General features: G+C 40.7%; 1 protein-coding gene across 2 annotated transcripts in view; it reads left to right on the top strand.

Moving 5' to 3' along the window:
• The first annotated feature begins 6123 nt into the window (after positions 1–6123).
• The window catches only part of UQCC1 (ubiquinol-cytochrome c reductase complex assembly factor 1), a 96123-nt gene continuing 82949 nt past the window's right edge, over positions 6124–19297 (top strand). The window contains exons 1-2 of one of the 2 annotated variants that reach the window (NM_001076508.2): positions 6124–6370; positions 18979–19083. In NM_001076508.2, coding sequence (NP_001069976.1) covers positions 6347–6370; positions 18979–19083 — 129 coding nt within the window. In that variant the 5' untranslated portion in view covers positions 6124–6346. The remainder of the gene's footprint in view (positions 6371–18978; positions 19084–19297) is intronic. The other variant, XM_010811543.4, reaches the window with a different exon arrangement.

The following is a 19297-nucleotide window of genomic DNA, read 5'->3' as shown; positions in this document are numbered from 1 at the left end:
TAGCAATGACCAGCAGCTAGGAAGAGGCAAGGTAAGATTCCCTAGAGCTTTCAGATAGAATGTGGTCCTGCCAACACCTTGATTTTGGACTCCTAGGCTCCAGAACTGGGAGACAATACATTTCCATTGTTTTAAGCCACTTGGTGTGTGTGTTGTTTGCTATGGCAGCCTTAGGAATCTAATACAGTGTTATTAATAAACTAGTTTTGGAGAAGAGAGCAGAGTTAAGCATAATAAAGGTTGGTATCCATATTTGGTGGTATCAACAGGCTCTTTGCATGGTTTTCTCCAGTAGAACTTAATAATCTAGATGCAAGCATGGAACAAATGGACAATTAGAGGCAGGAAGTCTCTCTAGATGGGGTGGGGAGAAAGACTTTTGAGCAAGGGAGTTACACTGACAAAAGACAATTAGGCAATTCGATTGACAAGACTGTATGATGTAAGCTAGACAGGAGGAAAGGGGAGAAAGTTGACAGACAACTGTGTAAAGAGGAGAGATAAAAAGCCTGGAGGTCTCAGTGGGGTAGAATGACAAATGTACTAGGAATGAATGGATGCTTAAAGAATAGGATGATGAGAGAATTCCTAGGTGGTACAATGGTTAGAAGTCTGTACTTCTACTGCAGGGGGCATAGATTCATTATCTGGTCAGGGAACTAAGATCCCACAAACCACACGGCATGACCAAAAAAATAGTGGTGAGAATTCCATTCTGGAATGGAATAAATCAAAAATTTCATAACTAATTTTGGTGGTAAAGTTCAGGAATTGGCCATGGCATTAGGCAGCTGGACATTTCACAGAAATGGATCATACTTATACAATACCCTTTAGTGACTGACTGCTTTCACTTAGCATAATGTTTTCAAGGGTCATCCATATTGAAGTATATCAGTAGTTAACTCCTTGTCGTTGCTGAGTAATAATCCATTTTCTGGATATACCACATTTTATTTATCCATTTCATCAGTTGAAGGATATTTAGGTTGTTTTGGCTACTTTGAATAATTTTGTGATGAACATAAATATGCAAGTTATCATGTGGACATATGTTTTCCATCCCGTCTGTCCTAAATCGCTTCAGTTGTGTCTAACTCTTTGCAACCCAATGGATTGTAGCACACCAGGTTCCTCTGTCCATGGGATTCTCCAGTCAAGAATACTGGAGTGGGTTGCCATTTCTCTCTCCAGGGGATCTTCCTGACCCAGGGATTGAACCCAAGTCTCTTATGTCTCCTGCACTGGCATGTGGGCTCTTTACCACTAGCATCACCCGTCTGTTTTAATTTCTCTTAAATATATGCCCAAGAATTGTTAAGTTTATGTTTCTAATTTGCAGGAACTGTTTTCCAAAGCAGCTGTATAGTTTCACAATCCCATGCATGAGTTATCCAGTTTTTCACATCCTTGCCAGTACCTGTATTACATATCTGCTTGATTATAGCCACTTGGTGTGATGTGAAGTGGAATCTCATTATGTTGTGTATGTGTTTCCCTAATGACGTTGATCATCTTTTCATTCGCTTATTGACCATTTGTGTATCTTCCTTGCAGAAATGTCTGTTCAAATCTTTTACTCATTTTTGACTAGGTGTTTTTTTTTTTTTTATTACTGAGTTGTATAGCTCTTTGTATATTCTGGATACAAATCCTTTATCAGATAGGTGATTTGCAAACATTTTCTCCTAATTTGTATCTTTTCACTTTCTTGATGGTATCTTTTGCAATGAATAGTTTAAATTTTCATGTAGTCCAATTTACCTAGTTTTTCTTTTGTGTGCTTTTGACGTATTTAAGGAGGTTTTGCCTAAAACAAAGTCACAAAGACTTACTCTTATGCTTTATAGCTAATTTTTTACATTTAGATCTATGATTCATTTTGAGTTAATTTCCACATGGTGTGAGATAGCAATAAAATGTCATCCTTTGGCATTGTCTTTTAAAAACTGTTGTATGTGTTATACTTTCACAATCATAATATGCTAAGGGCAAGGACCAAGTTTCACTTCTTTGTATTTCCCATAAAACCAACAAGTAAAAAATTTTTTTTTTTGGCAGAAGATTTTAAGAGTGGTTTGGATGTTTTTCTTTCAATGTTAAAGGGGATTATATAGATACAGTACAAAGTCCAAACAAGACAAAGGATATAGGTGGAAAAAATATGTCTCCCTTCCAGACCTAACATCCTAGTCCCCTAACCCTCTTCCTCAGAATCAGGCACTATAACTACCACTACCAGTTTCTTGTGTATCCTTCCAGTGATTTTTCTGCAGCTATAATAACACACAGAATAGAATCTAAAAATAGAATCTAAAGTCTTTATCATGGTCAACAAGGTTCCTCAGGATCTGGCTCCTAGGACCATCTTGTCAACCTCATCTCTTATCATACTCTTCATTATTCATTTGGCTCCAGCCAATAAGCTCCTTTTTCTTCCTTGGAAACATCAAGCATTCTCTCATGTTGGGACTTTTGTACTTGCTGTTCTCTCTGCCCAGCATGTTCTTTTACATGGGTCACTCTATCATTTCATTCATATTTTTGATCAAATTCAGTATGGCCTTACTGGATCATTCTATCTAAAACAGCACCCTATTATATTTTGTTCTTACCTTTCTTAGCAGTTACCATACCTGACATTATATTTATTTGCTTATTGCTTGTCTTCTCCACTGAAATATAATCTCCATGAGGGCAGGAACTTTGTTTTATTCTCTTTTGTATCTTCAGAATCTAGATCTGAGCCTGGATCATGGTAAATACTCAGCACATATATATTTGTAATGTAGGATTAAAAAAACACATATTTATTTATTTGGCTGCCCTGGGTCTTTGTTGTGGCACAAGAAATCTTTAGTTGTGGCATTAGGGATCAAGTTCCCTGACCAGGGATTGAACCTGGGCCCCCTGCATTGGGATTTCCTTATTTGAGTTCAAAATCTGTCATAAAGCAGCAGGCACAATTCTCAACATCAACAACACATTGGCCCAGGAACTGCTAACAAACATACAGTGCAGTGGTGCTTCAAGAAGTTTTGCAAAGGAGACGAGAGACTTGAAGATGAGGAGTGTAGTGGCCAGTCATCGGAAGTTGACAACAACCAGCTAAGAGCATCATTGAAGCCGATCCTCTTATAACTACATGAGAAATTGCCAAAGAACTCAATGTCAAACATTCTATCATTGTTCAGCATTTGAAGCAAATTGGAAAGGTGAAAAAGCACCCTTGGTAAGTGAGTATTTCATGAGCTGACTGCAAATCAAAAAAATCTTTGTTTTGAAGTGTTGTCTTCTATTACTCTTACGCAACAACAAAGAATCATTTCTTGATTGGATTGTGATGATCGATGAAAAGTGGATTTTATATGACAATTGGTGATGACCAGCTCAGTGGATGGACCAAGAAGAAGCTCCAAAGCATTTTCCAAAGCCAAACTTGCACCCCCCCAAAAAAAGTCACGGTCACTGTTTGGTGGTCTGCTCCTAGTTTGATTCACTACACCTTGCTGAATCCCAGCGAAACCATTACATTTGAGAAGCATGCTCAGCAAATCGATGTGATGTACCAAAAACTGCAGTGCCTGCAGCCAGCATTGGTCAACAGAATGGGCCCAGTTCTTTTCCATGACAACATCAACTGCACGTCATACAACCAACACTTCAAAAGTTGAACCAATTGTGCTACAAAGTTTTGCCTCATTCACCGTATTCACCCGACCTCTCACCAACTGACTACCACTTTTTTAACTATCTTAACAACTTTTTGCAGGGAAAATGCTTCCATAACCAGCAGGAGGCAGAAAATGCTTTTTAAGAGTTCATTGAATCCCAAGGCACAGATTTTTACTCTACAGGAATAAATAAACTTATTTCTTGTTGGCAAAAATGTATTGATTGTAATGGTTCCCACTTTGATTAATAAAGCTGTGTTTGAGTCTAGTTATAATGATTTAAAAATCACGGTCAGAAACCGCAATTACGTTTGCCCCAACCTAATATTTTCTAAGGAAACATGTATAAGTACGTGAAAACAAGCATTAAAAAAAATCTGGAAGGGAATTCAATTTTAGAGAAGGTGGAAAGTTGGGATTCAAGGTGGTGGTAAAAAGGGACTGTAGCTTTATCTGTAACATGCTAATTTTAAGAAAAGAGAGTATAAGTATAAATCTGACTTTTAATTTAAAATTAATAAATTAAAATTTATAAAACAGAGTTACAAACTTCAACTGCTGCTACTGCTAAGTCGCTTCAGTCGTGTCCGACTCTGTGTGACCCCATAGACGGCAGCCCACCAGGCTCCCCCTGTCCCTGGGATTCTCCAGGCAAGAACACTGGAGTGCGTTGCCATTTCCTTCTCCAATGCATGAAAGTGAAAAGTGAAAGTGAAGTTGCTCAGTCATGTCCGACTCTTCGCAACCCCATGGACTACAGCCTACCAGGCTCCTCCATCCATGGGATTTTCTAGGCAAAAGTACTGGAGTGGGGTGCCAAAACTTCAACTAGATCCTCCATATTTCAGTGGCCCCTTTTTCTTTCAGTCTCTGTTAAACTTTTCTTCTTCTGAACTACAATCTCATACCATCTTCCATCCTTTGAGTAGAAAATTCTGCCAAGAGAAAATAGAAGCCTTAAGAAAGGAAATTAAATATCAGCCTTTTCTCTTGTCTTCTACATCTTAGTTCATTAACTCTTATGTGAATTATTTACTTGATCTTAAACCTGGTGGCTCAGACAGTAAAGAATCTGCCTGCTATGTTGGAGATCTGGGTTTGATCCCTGGGTGTCGAAGATCCCTTGGAGAAGGAACGACTACCCACTCCAGTATTCTTGCCTGGAGAATTCCATAGTCAAAGGAGCCTGGTGAGCTACAGTCTGTGTGGTTACAAAGAGTCGGACACAGCTGAGTGACTAACACTTTCACTTTTCAAACCTGTATAGTTTTTGTATCACACTTAGATCTTTAAACTGATTAACAAGAATATCGCTGTTATCCTTTATAATATGCGGTGCCACTTGCCTAACTTCCCTGTAGGAGCACTTTGTTGTTGTTTAGTCACCAAGTCCTGTCCGACTCTGCGATCCCATGGACTGCAGCCTGCCAGGCTTCTCTGTCCATGGCATTTCCCAAGCAAGAATACTGGAGTGGGCTGTAATTTCCTTTTCTAGGGAATGTTTCTGACCCAGGGATTGAACTGGAGGCTCCCGCACTGGCAGGTGGATTCTTTACCACTGAGCCACCAGGGAAGCCCGTAGGAGCACTATACCACTGTTTTCAATTCCGAACACATAAACCACTCACTTGAGTGGAGAAAGCATATCAAGGGTAGTTTCCCATGTTATTCTCTAGTTAAGCTCCTTGTTGTTTCCTTCATAGCACTTAACGCAATTTTAAACTATTTTATTTTTCTCATTGGCTTACTTCTGTGTGCCCAGCCCTCCTACCATATCTATGAGCTCCAGGAAGCCAGTATCCACACCTGTCTTAGGTCCAGCACACAATGAACTGGTCATACGCCTACAGTCAATGGGTCTGTATGTTGACTGAATGAAAAGTAACATTCTGCCCCTCTGCCCCCCATAACCCTAAGAACACCCACACCTTTTCTCCTCTAATGTTCCTGGAGTACAATGAACGTAAGAGGTCTTCTGGCTAAAGCCATTCTCTCTCACCTTCGGAGGAAACGTCTTGCATCCTTGCATCTTCTATATCTTCTTCAACTTTATAATAATTTCCTATCAATACTCAAAGATGCTCCCAATTGCAACCAACCAACCAGAAACTCCTAACGTTCCTTTCTCAGGTTTCAAGTCAGCATGTGATCACCCTCTTCCCCTGAATTTCAGTACTCAGCCGTGTCCTATGTCCCTCCTTCTCCTCCGGCTCGTTTCAGGGAGTCTTAGTGTTAGGATTTCCCCAAAGATCCTGTAATTTCCAACCGCTGGTGAAAAGGTGGTAATCCTAGTGGGGACAGAGTCTGGGAAAGAGGAACTCCGACAAGAAGTTCTGAGGAGTCAGGCGGGTTAAGGAGAAAGCTACGAAAAGCCCGAGGCAGATGTCACAGAGGACTGGTGTTGCGGAGACGACTCGGGCCTCTGTGACGCTCCTGACCGAGACTAGACAGAGTGGGAGGCGCGCGTTCGCGTTCCGACTGTCCAGCCGCGCGCCCGGGCCCTACCTTCTCGTGCACAGCGGGGAAAGCGCGCGCTCGTGCGCCCAGTGGCCTCTGTGCGCCTGCGCTGCGGTTGCCGGGCACCAACAGGCGAAAAGACAACCTAGCGGAGGGGTGGCGGTAGCGGAGATTCCGGAAGCCCATCCTTCACCCGGAAATGGTTGTCGAGAAACATGGCGTTGCTGGTGCGAGTCCTTGTGAGTGAAGGAGTAATTATGTGCGGTCGCCCGCCGGACTCCCGGGTTGGAGTTGGAGAGGGCGGGACGGGAACAACTGGACGGAAGTGCAGGAGCGGAGTGTGTGCGGTAGCGGGGCTACTCGGCCGCCTTTCTGCGGGGAAACTGAGGCAGCTTCCCACTCCCCCGACCCTCGATTTTCCCGTGTCTTCCTCATCTTTGGAGAAGGGAGGAGAGTGACTTCAGACCTAAATTTGACGAAACTTGCTTTTCCTCGGTCACCACCTGTAACTCCTTCCCTTCAGGGAGAGAGAGATCCGCGTTTTAATTCCTGTTCTGTCACTAATGCACAGGGTGACCTTGGGCAAGTCACTTTAGGGCTTCAGAGTCCCTAGGCGCAGGACTTCCCTGGTGGCTCAGACGGTAAAGCGTCTTGCTTACAATGCTGGAGGCCTGGGTTCGATCCCTGGGTCAGGAAGATCCTCTGGAGAAGGAAATGGCAACCCACTCCAGTACTCTTGCCTGGAAAATCCCATGGACAGAGGAGCACGGTGGGCTATAGTCCACGGAGTCGCAAAGAGTAGGATGTTGAAGGAAGGAATGAAATAAGTTAGTAAGAACTATTATACGCTTGACTAAATAACACCCATATGGGAAGCTGCTGCACCTCTTGTGGTTCAGTCCTGTCTTTCTAGTGGATTCTTACTTCTAGGAATTAAATAGAACAAAAATTAGGAGGATACAGAGCTTGGTTCCTAGTTATGGAAGGATGGGAGAGTTTATACTGTCAGCAAGTCTTTAAAAAACTGGGCCAAGGGCATTATTTTTTTTGTAGCAGATCTCTAGTCTTTCCCATTCTGTTGTTTTCCTCTTTTTTTGCATTCCTGTCTCTGGCTTTCCCTTGAGTTATGATATTAGGGACACTTGTTTCTAATCTTTTTGTATGTGGCTTGTATGGACCACATTTTACTTTTGTTTCTTGTCAGCCTTGCAAAGTACAGTGTCCCCTGTTGTTCTGTAGTAAATGTTTGTTTGAAGAGTAGCTCCTTCAAACAGAAAGTCACTCACTGAAGTAATTGTTGATGCCAGGGCAGAAATTGATTTGGATCTGAGGACTGCTGAAGAAATGGCAACTAGGATGTCAGAAGTGTTTTTAAGATGGATATTTGGGGCCGGGGGCGGGGAAGATGAGAATTTTGTTGGGCTGTAGATGTGAAATGAATACCTTGACTCCTCTTGGAAGTTGGTGGCTGCCCCAGCTGAGCCTGCTGCTGAGCTTGTGCACAGTTGCAGGTTCATTCCTTCTTAGTTGGTAGCATCCATGGAAACCGCCTCTCTAACTGCTTCTATTAGTTGAATCTCCCCTCGCCCCATTTATCTCTTTCTAGTCGTCTTTTTAAGTAAAAAACCAAGACTGGGTAAGGAATGTCTCTCTCACTTTATACTGTATACTGTAATTCTTTGAAGTCTTATCATGTGTTAAAGTGCAGTATGTGACAAAGCAACTTGGGACTAGAGAGTAACAGGAAACGTGAAAGAAGCAGATATTTATTGATCCCTTATGCTGAAGAGGCATTTGGGTTAGGCGTGGTGAGAAATTCACAAATAAAAGGAAAATGCACCTGTCTAGGAGTCGGAACGGAGAAGGCGATGGCACCCCACTCCAGTACTCTTGCCTGGAAAATCCCATGGACAGAGGAGCCTGGTAGGCTGCGGTCCATGGGGTCGCAAAGAGTCAGATACGACTGAGTGACTTCACTTTCACTTTTCACTTTCATGCATTGGAGAAGGAAATGGCAACCCACTCCAGTGTTCTTGCCTGGAGAATCCCAGGGATGGGGGAGCCTGGTGGGCTGCCGTCTATGGGGTCACACAGAGTTGGACACGACTGAAGTGACATAGCAGCAGCAGGAGTTGGAAGGGCCTTGTTTGAAAGGTTGGCCCCATTACCAACTATGGGTATGGCCCTGAGCAAGTCAACTAATTTCTCTGAGCATCAGGTTTTCTGAAGGGTAAATTTGATAGGGTTGATCAGAAAATCAGTTGATACAAGTGATATTTTAAATGCTTTTCTTCCCTTTTATTCAGCAACTATTTTGAGTGTTAACTACATCCTGGGAACTCTCCAGTGGGCCAAAAATTGAAAACATAGACCTTATTCTCAACTGAAATATAGGTTGTAGTTGAAACAAGAAGTTGTGATTTCTCGAGCAATAATATTGATAGCTAATATTTATAGGGTGTTTGCTATGCAGTAATTACTCTTAAATACTTTATATATGTGAACTTAACTAAATCCGTATGACAGCCCTTTGAAAAGGTAGGCACTATTATCTCATTTTGCAGATTAAAAAAATCGAACCACTGAAAGGTAGTTTTCCTGGAACGTTCTCATTAGTCTCACCTTACTTTTTCCTCTTTCTGTCTTTTTGACCAGTTTTTACCCTTCTTCACCAGTGGCTTTGGGAAGGAGGAGTAAACTGAAACACTACTATTGCTGAGTAGCTCTAGCAGAGGAAATGAACATTTAAATAGTGCACTGGGACTTTCTTACGGTTTTATGAGCTGTTCTGGACATTGGTAATAATTTTTAGTTTTCTTTGACAATAGTAGAAATTGCTGAAACTACACTATTTTATATTGGCAAAGCACAAGGGTTTAAATTTCTCCACATCTTTGCTAACATTGTTATTTTCTGTTTTTTTTTTTTAAAATTTCAGTTCAGTCGCTCAGTCATGTCCAACTCTTTGCAACCCCATGGACTGTGGCATGCCAGGCTTCCCTGTCCATCATCTACTCCCTGAGCTTGCTCAGACTCATGTCCATCAAGTCAGTGATGCCATCCAATCATCTTATCCTCTGTCATCCCCTTCTCCTTCTGCCTTCAATCTTTCCCAGCATCAGGGTCTTTTCCAATGAGTCAGTTCTTTGAATCAGGTGGCTAAAGTATTGGAGCTTCAGCATCAGTCCTTACAATGAATATTCAGGATTGATTGCTTTAGGATTGACTGGTTTGATCTCCTTGCAGTCCAAGGGACTCTCAAGAGTATTCAACACTACAGTTCAAAAGCATCAATTCCTTGACGCTCAGCCTTCTTTATGGTCCAACTCTCACACGCATACATGACTATTGGAAAAACTGTAACTTTGACTATATGGACCTTTGTTGGCAATGTAATGTCTCTGCTTTTTAATATGCTGTCTAGGTTTGTCATAGTTTTTCTTCCAAGAAGCAAGCGTCTTTTAATTTCATGGCTGCAGTCACCATCTGCCGTGATTTTGGAGCCTGAGAAAATAAAGTCACTGTTTCCATTGTTTCTCCATCTATTGCCATGGAGTGATGGGACTGGATGTCATGATTTTAGTTTTTGAACGTTGAGTTTTAAGCCAGCTTTTTCACTTTCCTTTTTTTTTTTTTTTTTAATCCTAGTGGCCATCATAGTGGGTATGAGATGATACTTCCTTACAGTTTTGATTTGTATTTCTCTAGTGATTACTGCTGTTAAGCATATTTCTTTTATGCCTATTGGCCTTTATGTATATCGTTGGAGAAACGTCTATTCAAGTTCTGTGCCCATTTAAAAAAATAATTAGTTATTTTTGGCTGTTCAGGGTCTTCATTGCTGCACGTGGACTTTGTCTAGCTGTGGCTGGGAGGCCTACTCTGTTGCAGAGCATGGGCTGCTTATTGCAGTGGTTTCTCTTGTGGAGCGTGGGCTCTAGGTGCACAGGCTTCAGTAGTTGCGGCACATGGGCTCAGTAGTTGTGGTTCCCAGGTTCTAGAGCACAGGCTTAATATTTGTGGCACATGGACTTAGTTGCTCCAAGGCATGTGGGGTCTTCTGTATCAGAGATCAAACCTGTGTTCCTGCATTGGCTGGCGGATTCTTTTTTTTCTTAATGTTTTAAAATTTTATTTATTTTTGGCTGGGTCTTCACTGCTTTGCACGGTCTTTCTCTAGTTGTGGCAAGCAGAGACTACTCTAGTTGCAGTGCTTGGGCTTCTCATTGTGGTGGCTTCTTGTTGCTGAGTATGGGCTCTAGGGTGCAGGGGCTTCGGTAGTTGCCAGGGTCTAGAGCACAGGCTCTGCGGAGAAGGCAGTGGCAACCCACTCCAGTACTCTTGCCTGGAAAATCTCATGGGCGGAGGAGCCTGGTGGGCTGCTGTCTATGGGGTTGCACAGAGTCGGACATGACTGAAGTGACTTAGCGGCAGCAGCAGCAGAGCACAGGCTCAGTGGTTGTGGCTCATGGGCTTAGTTACTCCTTGGCATGTGGTATCTTCCCAGATTAGGGATCAAACCTGTGTCTCCTGCATTGGCAGGTGGATTCTTTACCACTGAGCCACTAGGAGAGCCCTGTGTCTGTTTTTTTAAATCAGGTTATTTTTTTGATTTTGAATTGTCTGAATTCTCTATGTTTTTAGTCAGTCCATTATCAGGTATATGATTTGCAAATATTTTCTCCCAGTCCATGGGTTGCCTTTTCAGTGTACTGGTAGTATTCTTTGATGCACAGAAGCTTTTAATTTTAATGAAGTCCAACTTAACTATTTTTTATTGCCTCTGCTTTTGGTAATATATCTATGAAATCATTGCCCAATCTAAGGTCATGAAATGTTTCCCTTATGTTTTACTGTAAGAGTTTCATAGTTTTAGACCTTATGTGTAGGTCTTAGATCCATTTTAAGTTAATTTTTATATAAGATGTAAGGTTTTACTATATTTTTTGTTATTTTCTTAGTGTTTGCTCTGGGAATTACAATTAATATCTTAATTTCTAATAATTTAAATTAAATACCAGTGTGATTTCAATAATACATAAAAATTACAATTCGATATTGCTTCATTACTTCCCTCTGCCTTTGTGCCAGTATTGTCATTCAAATTACATCTTTATACATTGTGTGTGCTTCAGTACAGATTTATGATTATTGTTTTATGCAGTGTCTTTTGAATTAAAAATGAAAGTAAGAAAATTATGGGCAAAATATTTATACTATTTTTAAATTTATCCAAATATTTACCTTTATTAGTGCAATTTATTTCTTCATGTGGGTTTGAGTTTCTATACTGTCAAAGGTATCATTTCAGCCTGAAGTTCTCTCTTTAGTATTTGTTGTAGGCCAGGTCTGTTGTTGACAGATTCTCTCAGTTTTTGTTTATATAGAAATTCTTAATTTTCCCTTCACATTTGAATGATAGTTTTATTGGGTATAGAATTCTTGTTTGACATTCTCCCCTCTTCTACTTCCAACATTTTGAGTATTTCATCCCACTGCCTTTTGGCCCCCATGTTTTTTGAGAAATACAGCTATTAATATTATTGAGGATCTCATACACAATGAGTGCCTTTTCTTACTGCTTCCAAGATTTATAGCTTTCCACAACTTGATTGTGATATTTTGATTTGTGAATCTCTCTGCATTTGTCCTATTTGGAGTTAGTTGAGCTTCTTGAATTTATAGATTGTTTTCCATCAAATTTTGCATATTTTCTGCCAGTATTCACTTTTTTTTTTTTTGTTCTTTAAATTTCTCTCCTCTCCAGCTGACACTACCATTATACTTAATTTGATATGTTTGATGGTATAGGTACATTTGATGGTAGCTCTCTGAGGTGCTGTTAAATTTTCTTAATTTTTTTTCTGTTTCTTGGGTGGATAATCTCAATGTATTTTTAAGGTCACTGATTCTTTCTTTTGCTCCAGTCTGCTGTTAAACTTCTCTAGTGACACATTTTCTTTGTTCTTTTTTTCAACTCAGGAATTTTTATTTGGCTTTTTATAAAAATTTCTCTTTATTGATATTCTTTATTTGGTGAGATACTGTTCTCATACTTCATTTTAGTTCTTTAGACATGATTTCCTCTAGATGTTAAATTTCTTAAAAAGCTGATTCAAAGTCTTTGTTTAGTTTGTCTAATGTCTAGGGTTCTTCAGGGGCAGTTTCTGTTGATTTTTTTTTTCCCCTTGTATGAATCATACTTTTTGTTTTATTGTATTTCACAAGTTTTTGTTGAAAACTGAACATTTTAAATAATATTATGCGGCAGCTCTGGAGATGAGGACTTTCCCCAGAGTTTGCTGTTACTTTTCTGTTTAGGGACTTCTCTGGATAATTCTGTCAAGTCTGTATTCTTTGTTGTGTGCTCTCTGCTCATTTAGCTTAGTGGTCAAGTAATGATTGGATGGAGATTTCCTTAAATGTGGAACCAGTAAGTCTCTCAGTATTTGTTGAGGGGCTCTGTGTGCATTTTGGAGCATGCTTTCAATATTCTGCCGGTCATTTGACTGTTCTGCCTTAACCCTCACTTCCTACTTGTGCGGTACCTCAGGGTCAACCGGAGATGAGAGCTTTAGGGCAGTCTCAGGTCTTTCCTTTTCTGGGTGTGTACACAGACCTGAGCATCCACATGGCCTTCAGATTCCCAGGAATGTGTCAGAGCTTTTCAAGACCCCTATGAATATCTCATTCCCTTGATTCTCCTTTAAACTTTTGGTTAGCCTATTATTTTCCCAAGTATTATCTACTGCCTCAGGCAGTCACAAAGTTAAACAGTTGCCTCTGTTTTGATGGTTGGATGGCATCATCGACTCAACGAACAAGAGTTTGTGCAAACTCCAGGAGATAGTGAAGGACAGGAAAGCCTGGCATGCTGCAGTTCATGAGGTCGCAGAGTTGGACATGACTGAGTGACTGAACAACAACAACAAACAAATAGCTCCTGGGGAGCTCCTGGGGAAAATGGTTTTCATACTGGGAGAGTTCCTCTTAGACAGATGGAATCTTCCAAGGAACTGCTAGACAGATCAAATAATTCCAGACATTTGTGAATAAGGTTTGAGGAGCTTCAAGCCCATTCAGGATTCAACTTTTCTCCAGAGAAGACTGGCTCCTTTTAATAAATATTGCTGTTTGGAAGCCAAGTTTGGATGCTATATGTAGTCATTGCAACTGGGGTTTCATTGCTTCCAGGCTTTATCAGTACAGGGGTAGGAAATACATGTATGTGTGTACATATACATGTGCTTCCCTGGAGGCTCAGTGGTAAAGAACCCGCTGACCAATGCAGGAGACACAGCTGTGATCCCTGGGTTGGGAAAGATCCCTTGGAGAAGCAAATGGCAACCCACTCCAGTATTCTTGCCCGGGAAATCCCATGGACAGAGCAGCCTGGTGGGATGTGGTCCATGGGATCACAAAAGAGTCAGACTTGGCTTAGCAGCTAAACAACAACAATATACATATACATAAATACACATATATATTGATTTCTTTATTTATCTCTCTATATTAAAAACTCATAGCAATTACTCTAAATCCAGCCCAGGAGCACAGGGTTTATTCTGTCCTTTTGCCCTTTCATAGGTTAACTCCTTTCTCCGATAGAAACCCGACCCCTCATCCTTAACATATTTACTGATTTGCTCAAATCCTGCATTTGTGAATTTACATACTTGGTAAAATTTATTTGTAACCCAAATCAGTACTTGTGCTTTTGCAGTTATTTGTGGATATGTGCAGAGGGGTGAAAAATTTGACTGTAACTTTCGTATTACTAGCTGAAGTGATACTTTGACTTTCTGTTTCAGCTCTTATACCGTAAACAGATATCCTTCTCATAGTCTATTTAGTGACTTTTTTTTTTGCATTTTTGTGCTTTTGTTCCTGATTTGCCTGTGTAAAATACATCCCACATGTAGTGCTAAAGTGCTGTCTAGTATTGCTAAGTGCAAGAAGGCTGTGATGTTTCTTATGGAGAAAATTCCTATGTTAGAGAAGTTTTATTCAGGAGTGAGTTATACTTCTGTTCGCCGTGAGTTCAATGTTAGTGAACCAACGTATTTGACATAATGAATTAACATGTATTAAATAAGGTGTCTTTAAACAGAAACACATAAAACAAGATCAAATATTGATTGGCTGATGAAAACGTTGTGACCAGAGGCTTGCAGGAACCTAATTCTCTATTTCTCCTGGGAGCAGTGTTTCAGTGTTTGCTAACTCTGTGTTCACTTTGTAAAACGTAACTATGGGGAGTAGGAGAATCGACTATCTGTAAAGTCTTTTCACAGCTCATGAGTGAGCAAAGTAAAATACTGTGTGTCTTTAAAACCACATGAAGAAACAGTTTGTGGGTTGATTAAAGTGTAGTCAGAAAAAGAGCTAATGTGTCAGAATATTTTGAAATACAATGTAAAATCACCTGCAAATTGCAAATATACAAGAAATGCAAACATAAAACCTATCTTCAGAATTTTGGTTTTGAAATGTTGATGACACAAAAGGATGATAAAACCAGTTCCCACTTATAATGGTATTTATACTATCCTAAGTTAAAATAATAATTTTAAACCACTGGAACTTTTTTCTGAACTTAGGAGAATTGAAGTTTGCTAATTGTTGTAGACCTGATGTATTAGTACCTATAAGAGGATGATCGGTACTCCACAGATTTATATATTTATAAATGAAGTGTTGGGAGAGATGGGAAGGGAAAAGGACTTAGTAGAGTCCTTTTCCCAGTAGAACCAGAATTTGGCATCTAGGTTGAAACAAATGAGCTCATGGTTTGGGTAGAAGTGAAGAAGAGAGTCTCAGAGGAATTGACTACACAGGGATTAGCTTGTGTGGAGAGGAGCAGTAATTCTCAAAGCAGGGAATATGAGTCAGGTTTTGGAACTACTGAGTGGAGAATGCAGGGCAGGATATGTAAATATATTGATGGGTCTAGAAGAGTCCAGTTGGTAAAGATCAGGTGTTTGACTACAGAGGTACTTGGAGGCACTGCAGGCTTCTGAGAAAGGGAATTCCAGGTTCAAAACAGTATTTTAAGAAAATGGTTCTTGCTGCTGTGATGATTTGCGGGGGAAAGAGGAGTTTCTTACACAATCCAGTAACAGTTATTAATAGCAGTAACGAAGCGTTTGTGGGTGTGTTTTAGTGTTACTTAAGTGCTTTTACAAGTGGTCCTTGGGATACTCCTGTGAGGTAGCTTTTATTATTACCACTTTAAAAGAAAAATTATTTATTTGGCTGTGTCGGATCTTAGTTGTGGCAGGCGGGATCTTTCATTCTGCATGTAGGCAGGCTTCTCTCTAGTTGCAGCTTGCAGGCTTGCATGGTCTCAGTATTTGTGGCGCATGGGCTTATTTGCCCCATGGTATTTGGATTCTTAGTTCCCCGACCAGGGATCGAACCCAAGTCCCCTGCATTGCAAGGCAGATTTTTAACCACTGGACCACCAGAGAAGTCCCTATTTTCACTTTTACATAGGGGAAACGGAGGTCCAGAGTGTTAAGTGACAGGTTCATGGTCACATAGCTATTTAATGGTAGGCTTGCAATTCAGACACCTCAGTTTCAATAGGATTTGGACAAATAACTACTGTTATAGGATTAGAGAAGGAAAGGACAGAGCTGATTGCTCTTTTCTTCTAATAAGTAGTATTGGCATGAGACCAAATGGAATCAAATATTAGAGAAAATTTTGTTGATGTTGGAAAACATATGATGAAATTCTTCAGAAACTCTGAAAATTTGCATTGTTCCTACTTATAATTTCCTCTTACCCTTTCCTCTCCCTGTGTTTGGGCCTGAATCTGCTGAAGTTTCATCTTACCACATATTTACATTTTTAGGAAAGGAACTGTCTGACACTGAATGATCTGGTAAATGTGTCAGCTATTAGAAAACAAGAAGCCAATAATTGTATCTCATTTGAAAATGATTCCAGCAGGTGAAACCTCTGCTGAAATAAAATTCTGTTTTTAAGCTTTAATTTTCATTTGAAACATAAGTTGCTGTGAGTAGCCTATTAGAAACAGTTACACAGTTTTAGAAATGAGATACTTTGGAAAGCATCTCTAGGTTTAAAATTCTTAACATCTTTTTCCCCATTACCCCTGGCCCTTCCTGCCTACTCATGAGGAAATGGAGATTCAGCTTCAAGGTAATATTTTATTGAGTTGGACATATTGCAAAGTATATTTTTCCCCTTAAAATCCTGAAAGGTAGGGATTTTCATTTATTTTATAGAAGAGGCAGTGAAGACTCATAGTTCACTGACAGTGGAGCTGTGAGTCAAATCAGTGCTTTCTAAGTATAGGACTCTTCCCATAGTATTATGCTGTATTTTAATTGGTTCAAGACTAGGTCACAGAGTGTTAGAGCTAGGACTTTGGAGATATTTCCTTTACCTTTTCATTCCATAAACGAGCTTGAATCCAGGAATTGGGCTGCTTGGATTCAAAGCTTAATCCCATCATTTATTAACCATATGATCTTGGGAAGTTACTTATCCTATCCTTACTTCCATTTCTTTATCCATATACGTGGGATAGTAACAGTAGTAACATGGATTTGATCCCTAGTCCAGGAAGATCCCTGGAGAAGGAAATGGCAACCCACTCCAATATTCTTGCCTGGAAAATCCCATGGTCAGATGAGCCTGACAGGCTACAATTCATGGGGTTGCAAAAGAGTCAGATACAACTCAGAGACTAAACAGCAACAATAAATATTACTAATGATTGTTAAGAGGAAAATGAGCATCATAGAGGTTTCAGTCAGTTCAGTTCAGTTGCTCAGTTGTGTCCGATTCTTTGCGACCCCATGAATTGCAGCACGCCAGGCCACCCTGTCCATCACCAACTCCCAGAGCTTACCCAAACTCATGTCCATTGAGCCGATGATGCCATTCAGCCATCTCATCCTCTGTCGTCCCCTTCTCCTCCTGCCCCCAATCCCTCCCAGCATCAGGGTCTTTTCCAATGAGTTAACTCTTCACATGAGGCGGCGAAAGTATTGGAGTTTCAGCTTCAGCATCAGTCCTTCCAATGAACACCTAGGACTGATCTCCTTTAGAATGGACTGGTTGGATCTCCTTGCAGTCCAAGGGACTTCCAAGAGTCTTCTCCAACACCACAGTTCAGAAGCATCAATTCTTCGGCGCTCAGCTTTTTTCACAGTCCAACTCTCACATCCATGCATGACCACTGGAAAAACTATAGCCTTGACTAGACAGACCTTTGTTGGCAAAGTAATGTCTCTGCTTTTGAATATGCTATCTAGGTTGGTCATAACTTTCCTTCCAACGAGTAAGTGTCTTTTAATTTCATGGCTGCAGTCACCATCTGCAGTGATGTTGGAGCCCCAAAAAATAAAGTCTGACACTGTTTCCACTGTTTCCCCATCTATTTGCCATAAAGTGATGGGACCAGATGCCATGATCTTAGTTTTCTGAATGTTGAGCTTTAAGCCAACTTTTTCACTCTCCTCTTTCACTTTTATCGAGAGGCTTTTTAGTTCCTCTTAACTTTCTGCCATAAGGGTGGTGTCATCTGCATATCTGAGGTTATTGATATTTCTCCTGGTAATCTTGATTTCAGCTTGTGCTTCTTCCAGCCCAGTGTTTCTCATGATGTACTCTGCATAGAAGTTAAATAAGCAGGGTGACAATATACAGCCTCGACGTACTCCTTTTCCTATTTGGAACCAGTCTGTTGTTCCATGTCCAGTTCTAACTGTTGCTTCCTGACCTGCTACTTCTAAAGATTATATTAAAGTAGCTGAGTTTAAACTAGAATCTGGATCTTTGACTCCTAGTATTGTAGTTGATGGGGCTTCACAGGTGGCACAGAGGTAAAGAATCTGCCTGCCAATGCAGGGGACGTGGGTTTGATCCCTGGGTCGAGAAGATCCCCTGGAGTAGGAAATGGTAACTCGTTCCAGTTTTCTTGCCTGGAAAATTCCATAGACAGAGGAGCCTGGCTGGCTACAGTCCATGGGATCGCAGAGAGCTGAATGACTGAACAACTGAGCTCACACACACAGGCACACATTGTAATTGATGCTTGGCAAAGTGTTTTCAGTTTGTGTATCCACTCTTCATTATGGCCCTGTCAGGTCTACAGGTCATGTGAGAGAAACCCTTGGATTCCCCGGAGTTGGTTCCTAGAATAGAGATTTCCAGTGCTGTGTACAGGGATGCCATTTATACAGTGGATTGCATTTCAGATTCATAAAATAAAGCATTCTTCTCATTGAGCAAGATAGAGCTCCTCCTTTCTCCAGTCGAACCTTTCACTTTAGTCCAGAGACCTTTTTGAGGTCAGTTAATGCCAGAGGGGAAAATTGGACCTCACTCATAGCTCTAACAGCCATTTAGTATCCCTTTGTCTTGGAAGTCAAGTTGCCCAAGTATATTTTCCCACCCTAAAAATTTAAGCCCTAGTTTCTTCATCCTTTTGGGGATAATGGTAATGCCAGCACTGTTTCGTGTAAAGGGACTTTATGAAGAGCAGATAAATCAGTATTTATGGAAAGGAATCACAAACTAAATGATAAGCTAACTGTAAAATGCCTGAAGTAGGTTTATTTTGTTACTGTTCTAAGAGGAAGCTCATGTCCTACAGTTTGAGTCAGCTCTTATCAGAATCCTTTTAGTTTGTGGTAGGCAGGGGTGCATTTTTGGAGAGATGAGCATGGGCAGCCTTGGTCCTGGTCCTGTTTTGAAAGTTCTCCTTTCATTTGCCCTGTTCTAGAAGGATTTCTAGACTTAGATACACTCTTTGCCTTCTACACATGGAGTCTGATACGGATTCCTGACTATGTTTTTCTTTCTCTAGAGGAACCAGATTAGTATCTCCCAGTGGGTTCCAGGATGCAGCCGATTGCTACTTGCATCTCGTACACAGGGACAGCAGGGCAGGACTCTGTCTGGTACTTTCCAGGTAAGATTTGTTGTTCCTTTGCTTGCTATGAAAAAACCTTAGTGTGAATGTGCAAATGTCATGTATTTATAGATTGACCAACCAAATTGTGTGATGGAAAAACCTCATGAGACCACTTCTGGGCCTCTGTGGTGCCAGCTCAGGACTGATCCTTACTGTATGGTGTCTAGGGCGTGGCTTCTAAATACCCCAGTGGTGGAACTTAGCCTAGGAT

Source organism: Bos taurus, chromosome 13 (assembly GCF_002263795.3).
Source record: "Bos taurus isolate L1 Dominette 01449 registration number 42190680 breed Hereford chromosome 13, ARS-UCD2.0, whole genome shotgun sequence".
Lineage (NCBI taxonomy): Eukaryota > Metazoa > Chordata > Mammalia > Artiodactyla > Bovidae > Bos > Bos taurus.
This window is presented reverse-complemented; position numbering and strand designations above follow the sequence as displayed.